General features: G+C 46.6%; 1 protein-coding gene across 1 annotated transcript in view; it reads left to right on the forward strand.

The window, feature by feature from the left end:
• Nucleotides 1–17,822, forward strand: part of LOC103262277 (microtubule-associated tumor suppressor candidate 2-like) — a 76,080-nt gene that overhangs the window by 46,656 nt on the left and 11,602 nt on the right. Inside the window, exons 3-4 of the mRNA XM_021713294.1 lie at nt 6,591–6,805; nt 15,107–15,212. Coding sequence (XP_021568969.1) covers nt 6,591–6,805; nt 15,107–15,212 — 321 coding nt within the window. The remainder of the gene's footprint in view (nt 1–6,590; nt 6,806–15,106; nt 15,213–17,822) is intronic.

Consider the following 17,822-nt stretch of genomic DNA (forward strand, 5'->3'; position numbering starts at 1 on the left):
AGTTAACCCTATCCCACTGTACATAGAAATTATCCCATATGTATATTAGATTGATCATCATTTATTTAACTAACCCCTGTGAGTTCCCTGAGGCAAATTGTGCTGTTGTGGTCATCCTTTATTCAATTTTTTTTTAGTTGTTCTCTTGTCACCTAGGCTGGAGTACAGTGGCATCCGCACGGCCACTGCAGCCTCAACCTGTTGGACTTAGGCATCTTTCTGCCTCAGCCTTCCAAGTAGCTGGAACTACAGACGCACATCACCACGCCTGGCTAGTGTTTGTGATTTCTTATAGATACGAGGTCTCACCAAGTTGCCCAGGCTGGTCTCGAACCCTGGACCCAACAGGCTTGGGCAATCCTTTCGCCTCAGCCTCCCAAAGTGCTGGGATTACAGGCTGAGCCACCACGCCTGGCCCCTTTACTAAATTTTTGTGTGCGCTTGTAAAATTGTTGCACTAAAAAACAGGCATCATTTAATTTTTTGTAACCAGTGTAACTGATTTGTTTTCATTCATTTATTTACCTTTTAGTCTGTTTTATTTAATCTATGCAATCAGTATAGCCAACTTGTTGCCTTGATTTTTCTGGCGTTAAATCTACTGATATTGGCGTATGATAGATAATTTTTCCCATGCAAAATAGTACGTTCTAAAGACACTATATGTTATTAGCATTTCACATGGTTTTCACTTGAGTTTTATGTGCTCAATGTCTCTCTAGTTAAGAAACAGTAAGACTGATGCTTAGGCTCCGCTAGGTTCCCCATACAGTCATGCCTCACACATAACGACATCTCGGTCAACAACAATACTCACCTATGATGGTGCTCCCATAGGATTATAATGGAGTTGAAAAACTGTTATCAGCTGGTGACATCATAGGGTAACGCATTGCTCACGTGTGTGTGGGGACACTGGTATAAACAGGCCTATTGCGCTATCGTATAAAAGTCTGGCACATACAATTTTGTACAGTATATAATACTCAACAGTGGTAATAAAGGACCATGTTATTGGTTCCTGTACTGACTATACTATATGTTTTATCATTATTTTAGAATATACTCTATTTTAGAGTATACTCTATACTTTGTTATAAAACAAAGGTGTATTGTAGAACAGCCTCAGGCAGGTCCCTGAGGACATGTTCCAGAAGAAGGTGTTGTGATCACAGGAGATGATAGCTCGTGTGTCATTGCCCCGAAGACCTTTCAGGGGGCAAGACATGGTGGTGGAAGATAATGTTATGGGTGGTCCCCACCCCGTGGAGGCCTAGGCTCTTGTGTGTGTGTGTCTTAGTTTTTAACAAAAGCGTTTAAAAAGTTAAAAAATAAATAAATTTAAAAATAGAAAAAAATCTCATAGAATAAGGCTATAAATACAAAATATTTTTGGACAGCTGTACAATGTATTGGTGTTTTAAGCAAATTGTAAGAGTCAAAAAGTTTTTTTAAAAAGTTTATAAGGTAAAAACGTTATAGTAAGCTAAGGTTAACTTATTCCTGAAGAAAGACTTTTTAAAAATAAATTTAGTGTAGCCTAAGTGCCCAGTGTTTATAAAATCTATGGTAATGTAACGTCCCAGGTCTTCACATTCACTTACCACTCAACTCACGGAGTCATCCAGGGCAACTCCCAGTTCTGCACACTCCATTCATGGTAAGTGCCCCATGTGATCTACCCATTTTTATCCTTTATACTGTATTTTTACTGTACCTTTTGATGTTTGGATACACTTACCATTGTCTTACAGCTGCCGGTAGTGTTCCACACAGTCTCATGGAGGTTTGCAGTCTAAGAGTCACAGGCTATACCATATAGTAGGTTAGACCACCTAGGTTTGTGTAAATCACTCTGTGATGTTCTCATGGCAAAGAAATGTCCTAACGACTCATTTCTCAGAACATACCCCGGTCGTTGAGCAACTGTGTGTGTGTGTGTGTGTGTGTGTGTGTGTGTGTGTGTGTGTGTGTATAAAACTGTAATCGTGGTTGTTTTTTTTTTTAATTTTGTCAGCATTGATATTCACTATTATGATATGGAGTTTTAAAATCAGAACATAGACTTTCCTTCTATAAAAGCATCTACATTTATCCTCTGAGATATCTTCCCTGTCATGTTATTGCCTTTTAATTTTCTTCCTTTTATCTGGAGATCTAATTCACATTCCGTGTAAAGTGTACAATTTAGTGGTTTTCAGTACATTCACAGAGTTGTGTAACTGTCACTACAATGTATTTTAGAGCATTTTCATCACTCCAAAAGAAATCCACATTAGTTAACTGCCACCCCCTAACACTTCTGTCCCTGTCATTTGAATTTGGGAAGATGTCATGGCCCTCAAAAGCAGCTGTGTCTGTTATATCCCCACCAAAAGGCCATCGATGCCTGTTTCCTTGTGCTCTTCATACTTGTCAGCCCTGTCAAGGAAAAATGATTTCTTGCTTCGTTTCGCCTGTATTTAATCATGCATGGTGCTGAGTTTCTTGGTTGTTTGTTTCTCCTTTCTGTGAACTTCTTCATAGACCAACTCTAAATATAAGCAAGCATCAATGTCACTGCTTTATTTGATCTCATCCACGGGTACAGGCCACATGGGGCAAAGGCTGCTGGGAAGCTGGTTCACCTCCAGTTACAGAAGTAAGGGAGCCCTCCAAAGGGCCTCTCCAAAGTCTGCAGGGGGCTCCTTCCCTGGGGTGGTCCCAGGATACAGGATTGGGCCCATGTCTTCATCTGTAGGGCGACTCTATGGTTTCTCCCAATGTGGATTAAATTTTGCTTCTCTGCTTGCCTTAATTTGACTTTGTCTCAATCCATCATCCATCACTGCTTTTTTAATTGACATCGTATGGTCTTTGTTCTATTCTGTTAAAATCTAGTCATCCCAGGATACACCTATCTCTATAAATGCACCTCTCCCCTAGGCTGAATCCTGAGAGCTTTGTTCACTAGCTCAACTCTCTGGTGGAATCCTGGTAACTTTTTTTTGGCTGGAGAGTCTTTGAAGAGAGCTGGAACTCAGGTATAATCAGGAGCCCAGAACTCTCGACATGTCCTCACCACTGCCACCAGATTTGAGCCACAAGCACACCAGTCACGGTCAATTAAGTTCCTTTTGTGGGGACCATAGCATCCAGTGATCAGAGAACTCTGAGGCTCCTCCCCCATGACCTCCCCACCAGACCCTGATCAAGTCTGCCTTTCAAACGAAATGTATCAGCAGGCAAGCAAAATGCCAGCTTCCTATGTGGTCAGAAGCTCAGTGCCTTCCAGCTCTTTGTTCCTTAAATATATCTCACCTAAAAGATTTCCTTCCAGCAGATGTATTACTCCCAGACAATACTATAGATATTCAGATATCCAATAATGATAATAATTAGTTGGATACCCAAAATGGGTCATTTTTTAACACCCTGTCCTCTATACCATAAAATTATTTTCAGTATCACCATGTAATAATCAGTAATATGCATTATTTTCCTGAGTGGCTACATAAACTATTTTTATTTATTTTTATTATTTATTTATTTATTTATTTTTTGAGTTGGAGTCTCACTCTGTCACCCAGACTGGAGTGCAGTAGCCGCTCCCAGCCACCGCAGACTCGACCTGCTGGGCTCCAGCGATCCTTCCACCTCAGCTTTCCAAGTAGCCAGAACTACAGGTGCGTGCTACCACGCCTGGTTAATTTTTTATTTATTGTAGAGACAAGGTCTCATTAAGTTGCCCGGGTGGGTCTCGAACTCGCGGACTCAGGCAATCCACTTGTCTCGGCCTCCCAAAGTGCTGGGATTACAGACTGAGCCACCAAACCAGGCCTACATAAGCAATTTAAAAAGAAGAGATGCCCTTTTTAAAGATATCATTCAGATGTATTAATTGAGAGGAACACAGTGCTGCTTCTATAATATTCCTGCCACACATGCACAACCTGAATCTAATAAGGAAAAAACATCAGACATATTACATTGAGAGTCTACGAAATTCCTGGCCTGTCATTTTTTAAAATGTCAAGGTTCAGAAAGTCAAGGAAAGACCGAGGAACTGCCCCAGCCTGAAGGAGACTAAGGAGACAGTGCAACGCGTGATTCAGGACTGGATTCTTTTTCTAGAAAGGACTTTTTTGGAACAATGGGTGAAACTTAACAGGGTCTGAGCATTGAGGAGACCATTGTAGCAATGTTTATTTCCTGATTTTTGAGGACAGCACTGTGATGAAGTGGGGTAATGTTCTTATTTGTAGGAAATATAGACTAAGGAAGGTGGGGTTGATAGGACCGCAAGTCAGCATCTTATGCTCAAATGGTTCTAAAAATTAGTAAGTGGGCCAGGCATAGTGGGTCAGCCTATAATCCCAGCACTTTGGGAGGCCGAGGTGAGAGGATTGCCTGAGCCTGGGGGGTTTGAGACCAGCCTGGGCAACTTGGTGAGACCTTGTCTCTACAATAAAGCACACACACAAAAAACCTAGCTGGATGTGGTAGTGTGTGTCTGTAGTTCCAGCTACTTGTAATGCTGAGGCAGAATGATCACCTAAGCCCAGCAGGTCGAGGTGGCTGTGAGCATGCCGCTGCACTCCAGCCTGGGAAATAAGAGTGAGACTCCAACTCAAAAAAAAAAAAAGGTAATTTGTACAATGATGCCCTTGTACCGCACTTCTAACTTTTCTGTGTTTGTGATTTTTTTTGGCATGCAAATTTTTAATAGTTATACTGTGTTAAACAATCATTTTTTTATTTTAAAGATGTGGGATACAATTCAAGATTAGGTACGTAAGTGGTCATCATGCAGGTAAAGTTTGGGTACTCTTATGTACCACCCCCCCTGTAGTGTTCTGCCACTGCTGATCCCTTTCTTATAGTATTATGATAAATGTCCAAGGTCTACTTATGAGTGTGAACATGTAGTACTCAGTTCTTTGTTTCTGTGATAGATCACTGACTATGAGAGACTCTAAATCCATCCAAGTAGCTGCTGTGTTTGTGATTTTTAAAACAATGAGAAACCCTCAAAAGCTCAAAAACCTGAACAATAATTATCGCAATTATTAAGCACTTAGACCAACAAAAAAGCCTTTTGTAAGGAGGTGTGTTCATTCACCAACTTTGTTTAGAATTGTTGGTGCAAGACGGTCAAAAAAGTTAGAGGGCTTTTAAAGTTGGTTTGGTTTTCACTTTTAAATTTTCTACCCACAATGCATCCTCTCACTGCCTACACGTGGCGTGGACAGTTCCCAGCCCCGCCCTCAGTATGCCGGGATTGCATTGGCAGATGGGAATCCTCCATTCAATGGTGGGAAGATGGACACTGGACCAATGGCAGCCCTCGGTTGACGGGACCAGTGAGGCTGCCAGGCTGGCCAGAGTCTTACACGCCATTCACACAGGGTGAGGGGCCTGTAAGATATCTAGCCAATCCCCCATTCATTTCACCCGGGGGGGAGGGAGGGGGGGAATTAACATTCCTCACGCTAATTAAGCTCTCAGTACCAAATGCAGTAAAGATGACCTTGAATTTGTTGCTTCTTTAGGGCGGGACATCTGATTAGTGTGTTTCAAATGCTGTCTAATGCCCTGGGCTATATATTCCTGATCACAGCTAAAAAACCCTCGGGTGTGGGTTACAGTTCATCATCCCCTGCACCTGCTCACTCTGCTTTAAAGCAAATGCCAGAGTCTCCCAGCTGGGAGCATGGAGCAGAGAGCATGGTAGCTCGATCTTTGTGCAATGTACATGATGTGTGTGTGCACCTTGGTGCACACGTGTGTGTGTGACCAGCTCCATTGGACAGACACAATGGATTGTCAAGGTCTTGGCAGCAGGTGTGCAGTTCAGGAAGAGATCTTTAGAGTAGAAGTGTCGGGCCCTTGCCCACAGCACAGGGAGACACACGCACTGAGATGATGTGGGGTCAGAGAAGGGGTGGCTGCCATCCTGTCTCACGCCCCGCTAGTGGCTCATCCACTCAAAGCGAACTCTGTGATTAGGGGTGGAATGTCTATGCAAAAGGTGTACTGGGTAGTAAAGTTTTGGGGTACCTGAAAGGACTCCCACATACCTTCTCTGAGCTCATCCTGCTTGGCATTTCAGCCAGGAGAGAATGGCCGTGGCTGCCAGATCCCGTTCCTATCTGCAGCTTCTGTAGTGTACAGCCCTCAAGCCCTGATGGACCCACGAGACACCCGGGGTCCTTGCTAAAAGCCTTTAGATCCTGAGTTTCCGCCCGAGGGCTGTGATTCACTCAGGGTGCTCTTGGAAGTCCACGTTTTTCATGGACACCCAGTATCCTTGATGTCTGTGGTCCATGGACCTCTCTGCTCTAGGGGCCTTGCAATCAGAAAGCCCCACCTTGAAGCTTTCTCCACACTCAGGATGGCCTTGGGCAAGTGCCCGGAGTACGTGGCATCTGGCATCTGCTTTGAGGATCCTGAGGGTTGGGAGGGAAGCTCTTTCCACGCAGGGCAGCCCTGCGATGTCAGGGTGCCTTGTCCTGTTGACTGCTGGCTTCCGTGATCTGACTGTGGAGACCGAGTCTCTTTTCCGTGCCTCCCACCCAAGTGTCTGAGCAAGATCTCTGCTTTCTGCCCAGCCTTCCATACAGTCAGGTGTGAGAAGCTGCAGAAGGAGAAGGAGGAGCTGGAACGGGGCTTCGAGGACGAGGTGAGGAGGCTGGGCTGGCAGCAGCTGGCCGAGCTCCAGGAACTGGAGGAGCGGCTGCAGCTGCAGTTCGAGGCGGAGACGGCACGCCTGCAGGACGAGCACCGCGACCAGCTGCTGCGGACTCAGTGTCAGCACCAGGAGCAGGTCAGTCTGGGGCGGGGACAGCGGCGGGGTGACCCCGGGGCGGGGTGGCAGGTGGAGGGGAGCTGGCGCCGGTAGCAAGAAGTCCCGTTCCGTAGGTGAGCTTTGTGCCAAGTTTGCTCTCCAACCTCCTTTCTTCTTTCTCCCCCCTCCTCGCCTCCCTTCCAGCCACTCTGGCCTCCTCAGACTTCCCTGGGCTTTAATACTGCACCCTCTGCTAGGAATGCTCTCCCTCTAGACACAGCATGGCTCCCTGTCTCCCTCCCTTCCAGACTTTTCTCCAAGGTCACCTTCTCAGTGAGGTCTTTATCTAAAATTACAATTCCTTCCCTCACCGCGTACATACTCTTCTGTCCCCCTCCCTGTGTTAGTAATGATCACTGACATAGTGTAAATGTTGATCACTGATCACCAACATAGTATAAGTGTTGCTTTTGTGCCTTATTGATCATACGCTTATTCCACGAGGGCAGAAGGAATAACCAGCAAATAACAGCACTGGTTCTGCACTGGACACTGCTTTGAGCGCTTTACATGAACCAATGCATCAAATCCCCACAATCCCCCAAAGAATCCCCTCATTATTCTTTCTTTTTAAATTTAATTACTTAGAGGAGGGGTCTTGCTATATTGCCCAGGCTGATCTCGAACTCCTGGGCCCAAGCCATCCTCCTGCCTCAGACTCCCAGGTAGCTGGAACTATAGGCATGTGCTACCAGGCCCAGTATGTACCACACTTATCCCTAGTTTACAGGCAAGAAAACCGAGTCCCTGAGGTTACATAACTTGCCAGATTTCACAGAGCTGGTCATGGAAAAGACAGGGGTGAACCCTGTCTGACTTGACAGTCGATACTCAACCACTGAATTGGAATTGCCTGCTGGGTTTTCCGCTGGATGTCTGGTACCTGGTGCCTGTAGAGTAAGCAGTCGATATCTGCTTGCTGAATGAATGAACGAATGAGTGAATGCCAATGGTGAATCTTAGCCCAGCAATTTTACTGGGTAGAAAAACGCATCCATGGACTAACCAGAGGCTGATTCCCAGAGGACCGGTCAGTACGAAGGCGGGAAGGAGCTAGTCGCACACTCTCCCTTCCCCTGCCCCATGGGCCATGTCCCTGGCCGTCACTGCCATTAGTGCTGGTGAGAGACAGGTGACAGGGTGACGCACCAACCCTGCTTCCACAAGAACTGATCCTGTCCTTTTCTTTCTAAGTTCTCCAACTCTGATGCCTTAATCTCCACCGTCTAATGGGTGTGTTGTTTTATCTCAAATGCTCATGCCACGTCTAAGGGAAGTTGACATCTGTGAAGATCACCCTTTAAATCCCACATGACACTCAGGTTAGTGTTGCGTGGCCTCTCCTTATCGAAACTCTTTGCGCCGTCCTCCGTGGCTGCTTCCAGATAGACAGCCCAGGTGGCAATACTCCTCAGCCCCTTCCCACTGCCCCAGAGATCTGAGAATCTTAGCAGGCACAGGAGAAATTTAAGAGCCTTAAGTACCGCCCCTGTCATGAAAAATCTCTATTTTACAGCATTTTATTCTTGACAGCATTTCACGTCCATCGTCCTTCTTTTCTAGAGGTCTGTAAAAAACGGACACATCTCTCTGGTTGAGGTGGTTTAAACTTAGAGACTGGGAAATACAATAGGTTGCAGCTAAAGTTACCTGTAGGGTGTTAAGGTTAGAAACTGAACCCCCAGCGCCGTCCCTCCGAGGCTCTCTGCGTGGGACTCCTGTAAGAAGACATTGATACCTGCTGCTATCTACAGTCTTACCCGTTACATGGCCCCTTTGTATATTTCAGTCCTGTTGCAGATATCAGCGTGTTCTGTGCCTCTGCATTCCTGGGCTGTTCACTCCCAGTTTTATTCAGAGAACATATTTATAAGGAGGACCCCCAAAACCCCAGAATTTATTTATAAAAAATTGTGCATTTATCCTTACGTGGTTAAACTTCGATCACCTTCAAAGTACTCTCCGTTTGATGCAATACACTTATTGAGATACTTTTTGCACTGCTCAAAACAGTTTTTGAGCTCGTCTGTTCTGATGCCTTTTAGTGCTTCTGCCATTTTTTGTTTTGCCTCTTCCACATCAGCAAAATGTTTCCCTTTGAGGATTTTTTTTCCTCTGGGGAAACAAGAAAACATTGCTCGGGTGAATAGAGAGGGTGGGGCATGGGGGTCAAGCCATTTCTGGTCCCAAACTGCTGAACACTCAGCGAAGTGTGGGCAGGTGAGCTCGTAAGTCACCCATCAAGAAACGGGCAAACATGTTGAAAGAATCTCCAAAAAAAATTCACTGAAGCCAAATGCAGCCTCTCACAATAACGCTAGCTGGTACATTGATGCTGATGGGTTCCTGTACTACTAGGTGCCTGCCTGCCAAAAGATTATTCTGGGTTTTTTGGGGGAGGGGTTCCCCCTTGTATAGCTGTATTTACCAAAGGCTTCTGGTTCAAAGGTCTAGGTGGGTTGAGAAGATGCCGGGAGGTGAGGGGGAAGGGCAAGAGGTGGACAGGAGCCCCCTGAACAACGGTTCACGTGGTGGGGCCACAGAGCTGAGGCCGCTACTGAGTGGAATCTGTCCACCAGCCCTCACCTGTGCAGATGCATGTGCCAGGAGACGTGTTCTCACCTTCCCTTAAGCTGGGACACAACAGTCTTTTAGAGATTTCGGACTGTGAGCAATGAAAGGAAGAGTGCCCCTGACTTCTCCACGTGAGACAGAGCTATATCTGCTTCCTGGGCATATTTTTTAAGTGTTTCATCTTAGGAGGGCTCTGAGCTCTGTTCTTGATTTGTTATGATCGCTAGAGCCATGTATTAATATTTCTATTGGCTCATTCGCCTGTGCACAGAAGATAGAGCAAATGTCAACTGTACACAGGCAGCATGACTGGTTACTACAAGAGATACGAAGATTTATAAACTGTGGGCTTGTTTATTCCACCGGGGAAGCTTCAAGACGAGTGCCCAAGGAACGATGACACGGGTGAGACTTCAGATGATGTGTTTAGGAATGGAGAGTATGCTCCCAGCTGTGAGGATCAGGAAGGGCGTGATGGCAGAAATAGCATCCAGATGGCTCACAGTAGAGGAAATCCTTGCTGTAGGAGCCCACGGGTTTGGAGGGACCCATGAGTCGAGTCTAAGAACTCTTTGGGCCCCTGATTCCATTCCTGCTATAGAATGTTGACTGTTTCCCAACCTCCAGATTCTCCAGTAAAGAATGAGGGAGGAGATGGCCAGTGTTCTCATTTCCAGAGGGAATAAATGCTCACATGGGTGACTGACATGGAGATGTGGGTGACCCGTGGCTGCAGTGACCACACTGGACCCTCCACTCTTGGGGCATCCTTCTCAGGGACGGTCACACTGGGCGGTGTCAACTCCAAGAACAACACCATCTGGGTTGTTCCAGAGCTTTGAATATCAGGTTTACCTGTCTGGCATCACCTCACAACCCAGTGCCTCCGCCAACCCCACAGCTGGCAGCAGAGGGGGCGCTACTTCAGTTCTGACATGTAGAACACATAGGATTTCCTGAGGCATCACCCTTTATGCAGTTTGGGACTCGCTGGCCGAGGCAGGCTGTCCCGTCTTGACAAAACCTGCCAAATCTTCCCTCTTAGCTTCCCACAACCTCACAGGACAAGGACTGTCTCTCTGTCCATGATCGCTGCTCTGCTGAACACGGGAGGCACCCGGAGAACTGGCAAACCCCTCCCCCGCCCTCCCCCTATAGAAATTGAATCAGAACCTCTGGGTGAGGCCTGGCATCGGGTAGTTTTCGAAAGCTCCCTGCGGGGGTTTCCCTGTGCAGCCCCGCCCAGACCCATGAGGGCCATGGGAGGTGTGGGACCTTGTTTCTCAGCCTGGCGGGCTCTTGTGGGGGTTGAGGGTGTTCTTGCATCCTGGCCTTCTTAAGGGAGTTCAAAGACATGGTACAACTCTAAAAAGTGTGATGATGGAAGTGTTAGAGAAAATCAGCTTTCATTCCATCACAAGTTGTACATTACATTAACAGACACCAAATTGCCACAGTACGGGACACAGACTCCCTGACACACAAAACAGGCTCGCAGAAAACACTCAGTAGTTTCCTTTTTGCCCCAAACATAGTTCCTTCTCCATGCAGCCTCCAGTCCTTCTGCTGGGCTGCCTTTGGCTGTTCCCACATGTAGGCAGCCGCAGAGTCTGGAGCTCTAGGATCAGACCTGTGATCTTGACCTCATTCCCTTAAGACCCTTTGGCAGCTTGACTGAGTCCATGACTCGCTTTGGGGACCTTGGGACCTGGATGCATTCTGGGTCCTGCCCCATGAAGACTACGCAGAGACCCCTTCTTATAGCAAGTGGCAGGGCTCATCTTTGGTTTAAGTTTGCTTTGTCTCATATCTAGAATGCACTGTCTCTGCTTTCCTACATAAACCATCCTTGTAGACTAAACGACAGGAAAGCCATCCCACGAGAATGCGAATGTACAGAAAGCACTTTGTCTGTCACTTTACATTATGTCCCCTCAGCCCTCCCGCCCAGCAGGCTTACAGCTGCCGGTGGCGGAAACCACCCCTCTTTAATCAAATAGAGTGAGATCCCCCGAGGCCCTCCATCCCTCCATCCCTCCATCTGCCAGCCCCAGAACCCTCACCCATCTCGGGCCTGAGTTTCCACGTGCTGGGAGGAGGCGGTGCAGGGAAGATGCCCATGTTGTAGGCTGCACAGGAGACCAAAGCCACATCCTGGAATGGGATACAGGTGGACAGAAAACTTGGGCATGGCTAGCCACCTGCTCTGAGCCAGTGTCCCAGATGTTGCAGCAGGGACCAGAGGAAGGAGGATCTTCTCATGATCTGAAAAGGAAAGTCATGAAGAGAGTGCTGGAGAGAGTGAGCAGGGGTGAGTTTCCTCTGTCTCATCCCACGTGGATGCGAGTCAGGGATGGGAGCAAATGGAAGTTTAATCTGGTTTGGGTTTAATGAGTCAAGCCCAGACCACGGAAAGCACATGCTTCTTCATTTGAAATGCGGGTCTTCTCCAAGTGGATGGCCAAAGCCCTGGATAATTGCATCCTGCAAATGGCTGAATGGTGTGAATCCTGCAGCTCTCTTCTGACCTATCCGAGGGGGCTCCTCAACCCTGTCCTCTGCTGTCACTCAGCTCAGCTGAAGAGCAAGCAGCTGTAGGGATGGGGTCGTGACACAGGGAACAGTTGCTTCTCCGTAGAATTGGGACTGCTGGATGGGCAGTTTGAGACTCCTCCATGACGTGGCCCAGAAAGAGGAAGGAAGGTGGTCCAGGGGTGGTCTAAGGGGTCCCAACCCAGGTTTCTAAAAGGAAGAGAAGGATGTTTCGGGCAGTATTATTTTGCCATAAGCCAATAATGGTTGTGCCTTTTGACTCTGATTTGGTGATCTACGGTGCATAGGATAATCTTGTGAAGGTTTCAAGGTCTTCTCAAGTTGGGAATTCTTACTAGTGCTTCCTGAATATGAACTCGTGCTCTAGAAAGAAGTCAGGAACCACAAGAGAAGTTAGAGGGATTAATACTATGACAAGGAGGAAGATGGCCAACAGTAGACAGCCTCTTCTTCATTGAGAGAACATTTTTGAAAACCCTTAGAGATGCGTGAAACCTACATTACTGAAGAGCAAAGCTGATTGTGTTCAGATTTTCGTGCGGGAGCTCTCTTTGGTTTCCTGCCAAACATACTGGGCATTTGTCCAATTCCATATGAACTTTCAGAGTTAGGAGAGCAGGATTTCATTCATAAAAGCACCTCTGAGAGTCCGTCATAGATATAATCCTAGATGTGTGGAGCATGGCATTTCATCACTGCTAAGTCAAAGACATGCCTTCCAACAAACCAGAAAGACATACTTTGGAGCCACAAACATAATGTGGTTCCTCCAGGAACATGAGATTCTTTCGGAACTTAGTCCTCCATTGGTCTCTCTTTTCTGAAACTACCTGTGGTCATTTGTGTAACAGCCCAGTAAATTAGAATCATACCAAGGACTAAGGAAAGATGTGTCATTCTGCTGAACTGTGTGGCAATCCTTCAAACAGTGTGTGGATACTTGTTTCTACAGACAGTGTGCTGTGGACTAACAGACATCACTGATGGAGCAGAAAGAAAATATATTTCCTTGTTGTTTTTTTAAACAGGGTTTATTGAGGGAACAGAAGCACTCCCACAGTGGGAGGAGACCCAAAGGGGTTGCCTCCTTGTGTTTTTTTAAACCAGTAATTTATTTTTCCAACAGACTGAAAGACTTTGGACAAAAATTCCATAAAAACCTCCTATAGACAGGAATTGGACAATTAAATACTGCTATAATCAGGCTGTGCATGGTGGCTCACGCCTGTGATCACATCACTTTGGGAAGCCAAAGAGGGCGATTGCTTGAGCCCAGGAGTTTGAGACCAGCCTGGGCAACATAGTGAGACCCTCGTCTTTACCAAAAACAAATTAGCCAGCTATGGTGGTGTGCGCCTGTCATCCCAGCCACTTGGGAAGCTGAGGCAGAAGAAATGCCTGAGTCCAGGAATTCGAGGTTGTCATGAGCTGTAATCATGCCACTGCCCTCCAGCCTGGGCAACAGAGTGAGACCCCCAACTCTAAATAAATACATACATAAATAAAAATACTGTTGTAATCTGCCTTTCTACTGAGTGGATTCATAGCCCTGAGCCTTACATAAAATACTGATTAAATAAAGAATGGCCAGAAAATAAGTGTGGTCACTTGTCAACCTCTTTCATTTCACACTCTGATGTGGCGTCCCACTGTTAATGCCGCCCGGTGATATTTCTGTTATAAGGGATGACGTTCCCATTTACCACAGGAGAAAGAAGTCAGGAAAAATTCCCCATTCAGAAAGGGACTCTTTAAAATAATCATAATGATGATGATAATAATAATAATTCCTCTTTAAAACATCAGTACCCCATGGGTTGGCTTTCCCAGTGGGCTTCCTTTCTGGTTGACAGCCCTTCCGCCTTTCTGATCATAGGTCAGCCTGCGAATTATCCCCAGAGACACAAAGGGCCACCAACACGCTTTAAGACCTGGGCATATTTTCTGGCTTAGCATTCAGACGCCATGTTTTGACACAGGGTTAGGCCGTGACACACATGTCGTGGTTTGTGTAACTAGCATTTTGTAAGTCAAACAGAATTAGAAAATTTAAACCGGATTATTGCCGACGGGAAGGCTAAGTGTTGTTTTGTGAAACTTCGATTTCGGATGTGAGTGCGTCGGGGGAGGGGACACTGTGGCATACAGCATCCTGTCGTCATTCCTGCAGTGGGTCACTGGCCAAGAATGTGGATAAACACTGTTGCAATGTATCCAGGCGAGTTTTGGGAGAGGCCATTTTATGCAATGACTCCTGTAAGTCACACAGGAAAACAACAGCCAAAATAACAATGACATAAACAATGAAGCTGGTAGGCAGGCGGGTGGGGGTGGGGGTCTGGAAGCATGAAAATGCACATCCCTGGGCTGGCTGCGCTACTTGAGATTAAACTCCTAGACGTGCACCTCCACAGGTAAGAGCAGCCCCTGGGTGCCTAGCCCGGCTTATGTTTAGAGAGTGATCCACACATCCGCCAGCCTTTCCTGATCCTGGAGAGAGACTCCTAAGGGATTAGCGGCTGGTCTTGCTTGCAGTGGGGAGGGAACAGTCGTGTGTTTGAAAGAGCTTTGTCTTTCGAGACAGACAGACCTGGGCTAGTTCTGCCACCTACCGGCCCTTGGGCAAAACATTCAAACCTCTCTAAGCCTCGGTTTCCTCATTTGTAAAATGGGCATGAAAATCTCTACTTTACAAGATGGCACCTGTAGCAGACAGCTTAATAAATGTTAGTTCCCCCAACTTACGTTGTACACTGTGGCTCCCACCTGCCACTAGGAAATAGAGGAGACCACCTCTTGGAGAGGTCTCTGCGGCTGCCCCATCACCATTACCTTGTGGATTGAGTGGTGCAAGGGGATACACTGATCCTGATGCTATACCCAGGACTCCAAAGAATTGGCTTGGGCAGGGATCCCGCCTCTCAGAGCTGCCATGCTCCTGCAAAGGGCCAGGTTGGGGCAGTGGCTTCCCCGTGGGAAGTCCCGTGGTGTCAGGGACTATCGCATCACCACCGAATCCTGACTATTCTGCCTTGGCAAGAGGCAGTGGCTTGTCCTTGAGGTTTGGGGTCCCTGGCTTTGTCTGCTTGTGGGATCCCCCTCCACTCACTTCCCCGTTTCTCTGCATAACTGGCACCTGTGACTCTCCCCCAGGTGGACGATCTCACCGCCAGCCATGAAGCTGCTCTCCTGGACATGGAGAACACCCACACGGTCGCCATCACGGTCCTGCAGGACGCCCATGACCACAAAGTCCAAGGTAGCTCCCACCGGACACTCAGCCGGCAAGGTGGGGCCGTGGGAACTGAGTCTTCCAGGAGCCTCGCCATTCCCTCTGCACCCCCCAACTCCCCCCCACCCCCATCTTCGCATGTGTGGGTTCCTGTGAAAAGGAGAGAGAAATCGAGGATCCGGGGAACACCTTCCTTCCTCCAAAGCCGTTATCCTCGACCTTGCTGAATACTGGCATCCCCTAGTTCCCTAGGAGCTGAGGCCGACTCCAGCCTCAGTCTCACCCTAGGGATTCTGACGTCACTGGTTCGGGGCACGAACTGGCCATCAAGATTTTTAAAGACTCCTTAGGGAGTTCTAATATGTGGCCGAGCTTAGGGACCGCTGTTCTAAAGCAGGCAAGGAAATCATAGGCTCTGTATTTTGTGGCTTTATTAGACTAAATGAACCCCCCCCGTGGATGCACTTGACCCCTGCTTGTGGGGTGCTCAGGCCACAGCAGCATCTGACTGGGTATGGGTCTTAAGAGCGTGCACTCAGAGACCTTGCCACCAGGTGCATGCGCTGAGTCTCCAGAACTTTCTTTTCATGTCTTTGGAATCTTGAATTCGCTTTGGATAATTAGGGTTTGATGTGGGCCATTACAGCAACATGACTAAATTCTAGTAAAATCTTCCTTTGTAAAAGAAGCAGCTTTTTACACTTTCACAAGCATTTGCATTAATATATGCACAATTTATTTTTAATTTCCCATCTTTTTACTTTTTCCCCTAGTCAGTTGGCTGGTAAAGTCTATGTTGAAAACAATGACATTTAACCATAGATTAACACATTTTTAAATGTGAATTGAGAATTTTAACATCAGAGTGTTTTATAATTGTAAAAACATTCTCTGTACACAACAAAACTCAGTGTGTGGTAATCAATGCTCGTGTTCTTGTCTCCCTGGCCCCCAATACCTCTGGGATCTATTAGCAAATGACAAAGTTCATGCTGGAGGCAAGGAACTCGTTAAATGTATTGTCTGTGTCCTGGTAGTGTGTCTCACACCCAGAGTACTGTCCCTACTCTTGGCTACACATTGGAACCACTTGGAGAGGTTTTAAAAATATACTGATGTATGGATCCCACCTCAGAGATTCCTTTTTATTTTACTTTATTCGGGAAGGGATCTCACTATGTGTTGCCCAGGCTGGTTTTGAACTCCTGGCCTCAAGGGATCCTTCCTCCTTGGCCTCCCAAAGCTCTGGGATTACAGACGTGAGCCACTGCACCTGGCAAGATTCAGTGGAATTGCTCAAAGGTACGACCCAGAAACCAGAAGGTTTTAACCCTTTCCAGGTGATTCCAACCTTTGTGAACCATTTTCTTAAGGTACATTGTTAGGCATGGAACAGGCTGCCATGAACTTGAAATAAAGAAATGCATTATGAGGACACAGATATTAGCAATGATTTATATCATTTTCAGAATATATTGCCTTTTCTTTTTTCTTGGGGCTTTGGGGTCCTCTGAAGACACCCCAAAAACTGCACTGTAGGAAACTGGTCTCAGGAAGGCAAATATGAATAGAAAATGGTGCCGTGAACCATGGTGTTGCCTGTGATTTCTGGATGTTTGCATAAATAGACCTGGTAGATTTTTCTGACTAATGAAGTCTCCTTAGACACCACATCCAAAGCCTTTGAATTATAGGTAACATCAAGGCCATGTGGGCGTATATAATGGTAGCAAAAAAGTTCATTTATGGTCAGGCGGATACTCTCAATGACTATTAGAATTAATCACTCAGGCAGGTAGACCAGAAAGTCACATGGTTTTATGTCAATGAAATCGGCACAAACGTTTTCTTCAAATGTAGCTCTCTGCTATAACCACTGGATTTCTGAGCAACCCTTACCACCATTATTTAAAAGGTTTGGGTCAATGAAAACCAGAGTTTTTCCTAATTGCAGTTCACAGCAGCCAGAATGGTAATTGTTGGTCGGCTGTGCTCTCCTGTTCTGAGCATCTAATCCAGGTTGATTAATGAGACCTTTCCTCCCTCTGGTTATAACATGAAAACAAATTGCTTATGTAGCTAGAATGAGACAGGCTTCACCCAGCTAATAAGACTCTTCCCATCTGGGGGAAAATAGAATCCATTTGCTTAATAACTCTTACATGACATCTTTATCTGCCTAACTTGCAAATTATTGCCGGGATGACACTTTTCACAGAACAGAACTGTCCCAAACTCTCCAAGAGGAACCAGCCCAATTAGTCCTTTCTTTTGCACGCATGTCTTCACACCGCATCTTGGCTGAAGCAAATCCCAGGGATCTGTGGTTCTCAGAGTGTGGCCCAGAGCACCAAGGTGCCCGTGTAGACAGCATGGTCCTGTCTGCCCATCCACTCTCCAGCAAACCCAGCTGGCAAGATGGCTGCCTGCAACTGCGCTTTCTTGGAAAACCCCTTCCTCAGCCCCCAATGCTGGGAAGGAAGAAAAAGTGGATTTAATATTAATTATCAGTCATCTTACCATTAGGGCAAGTGACAGAAACAATGAGTGAAGTCAACAAAGGACTTGACCTGGTCAGGATCGTCACATGGCAGGATGGAGAAGTGTGTGTGTGTGTGTGTGTGGGGGGGGGGGGGG

This window comes from Carlito syrichta, unplaced genomic scaffold (assembly GCF_000164805.1).
Source record: "Carlito syrichta isolate Samal-C Ts95f unplaced genomic scaffold, Tarsius_syrichta-2.0.1 Scaffold304427, whole genome shotgun sequence".
NCBI lineage: Eukaryota > Metazoa > Chordata > Mammalia > Primates > Tarsiidae > Carlito > Carlito syrichta.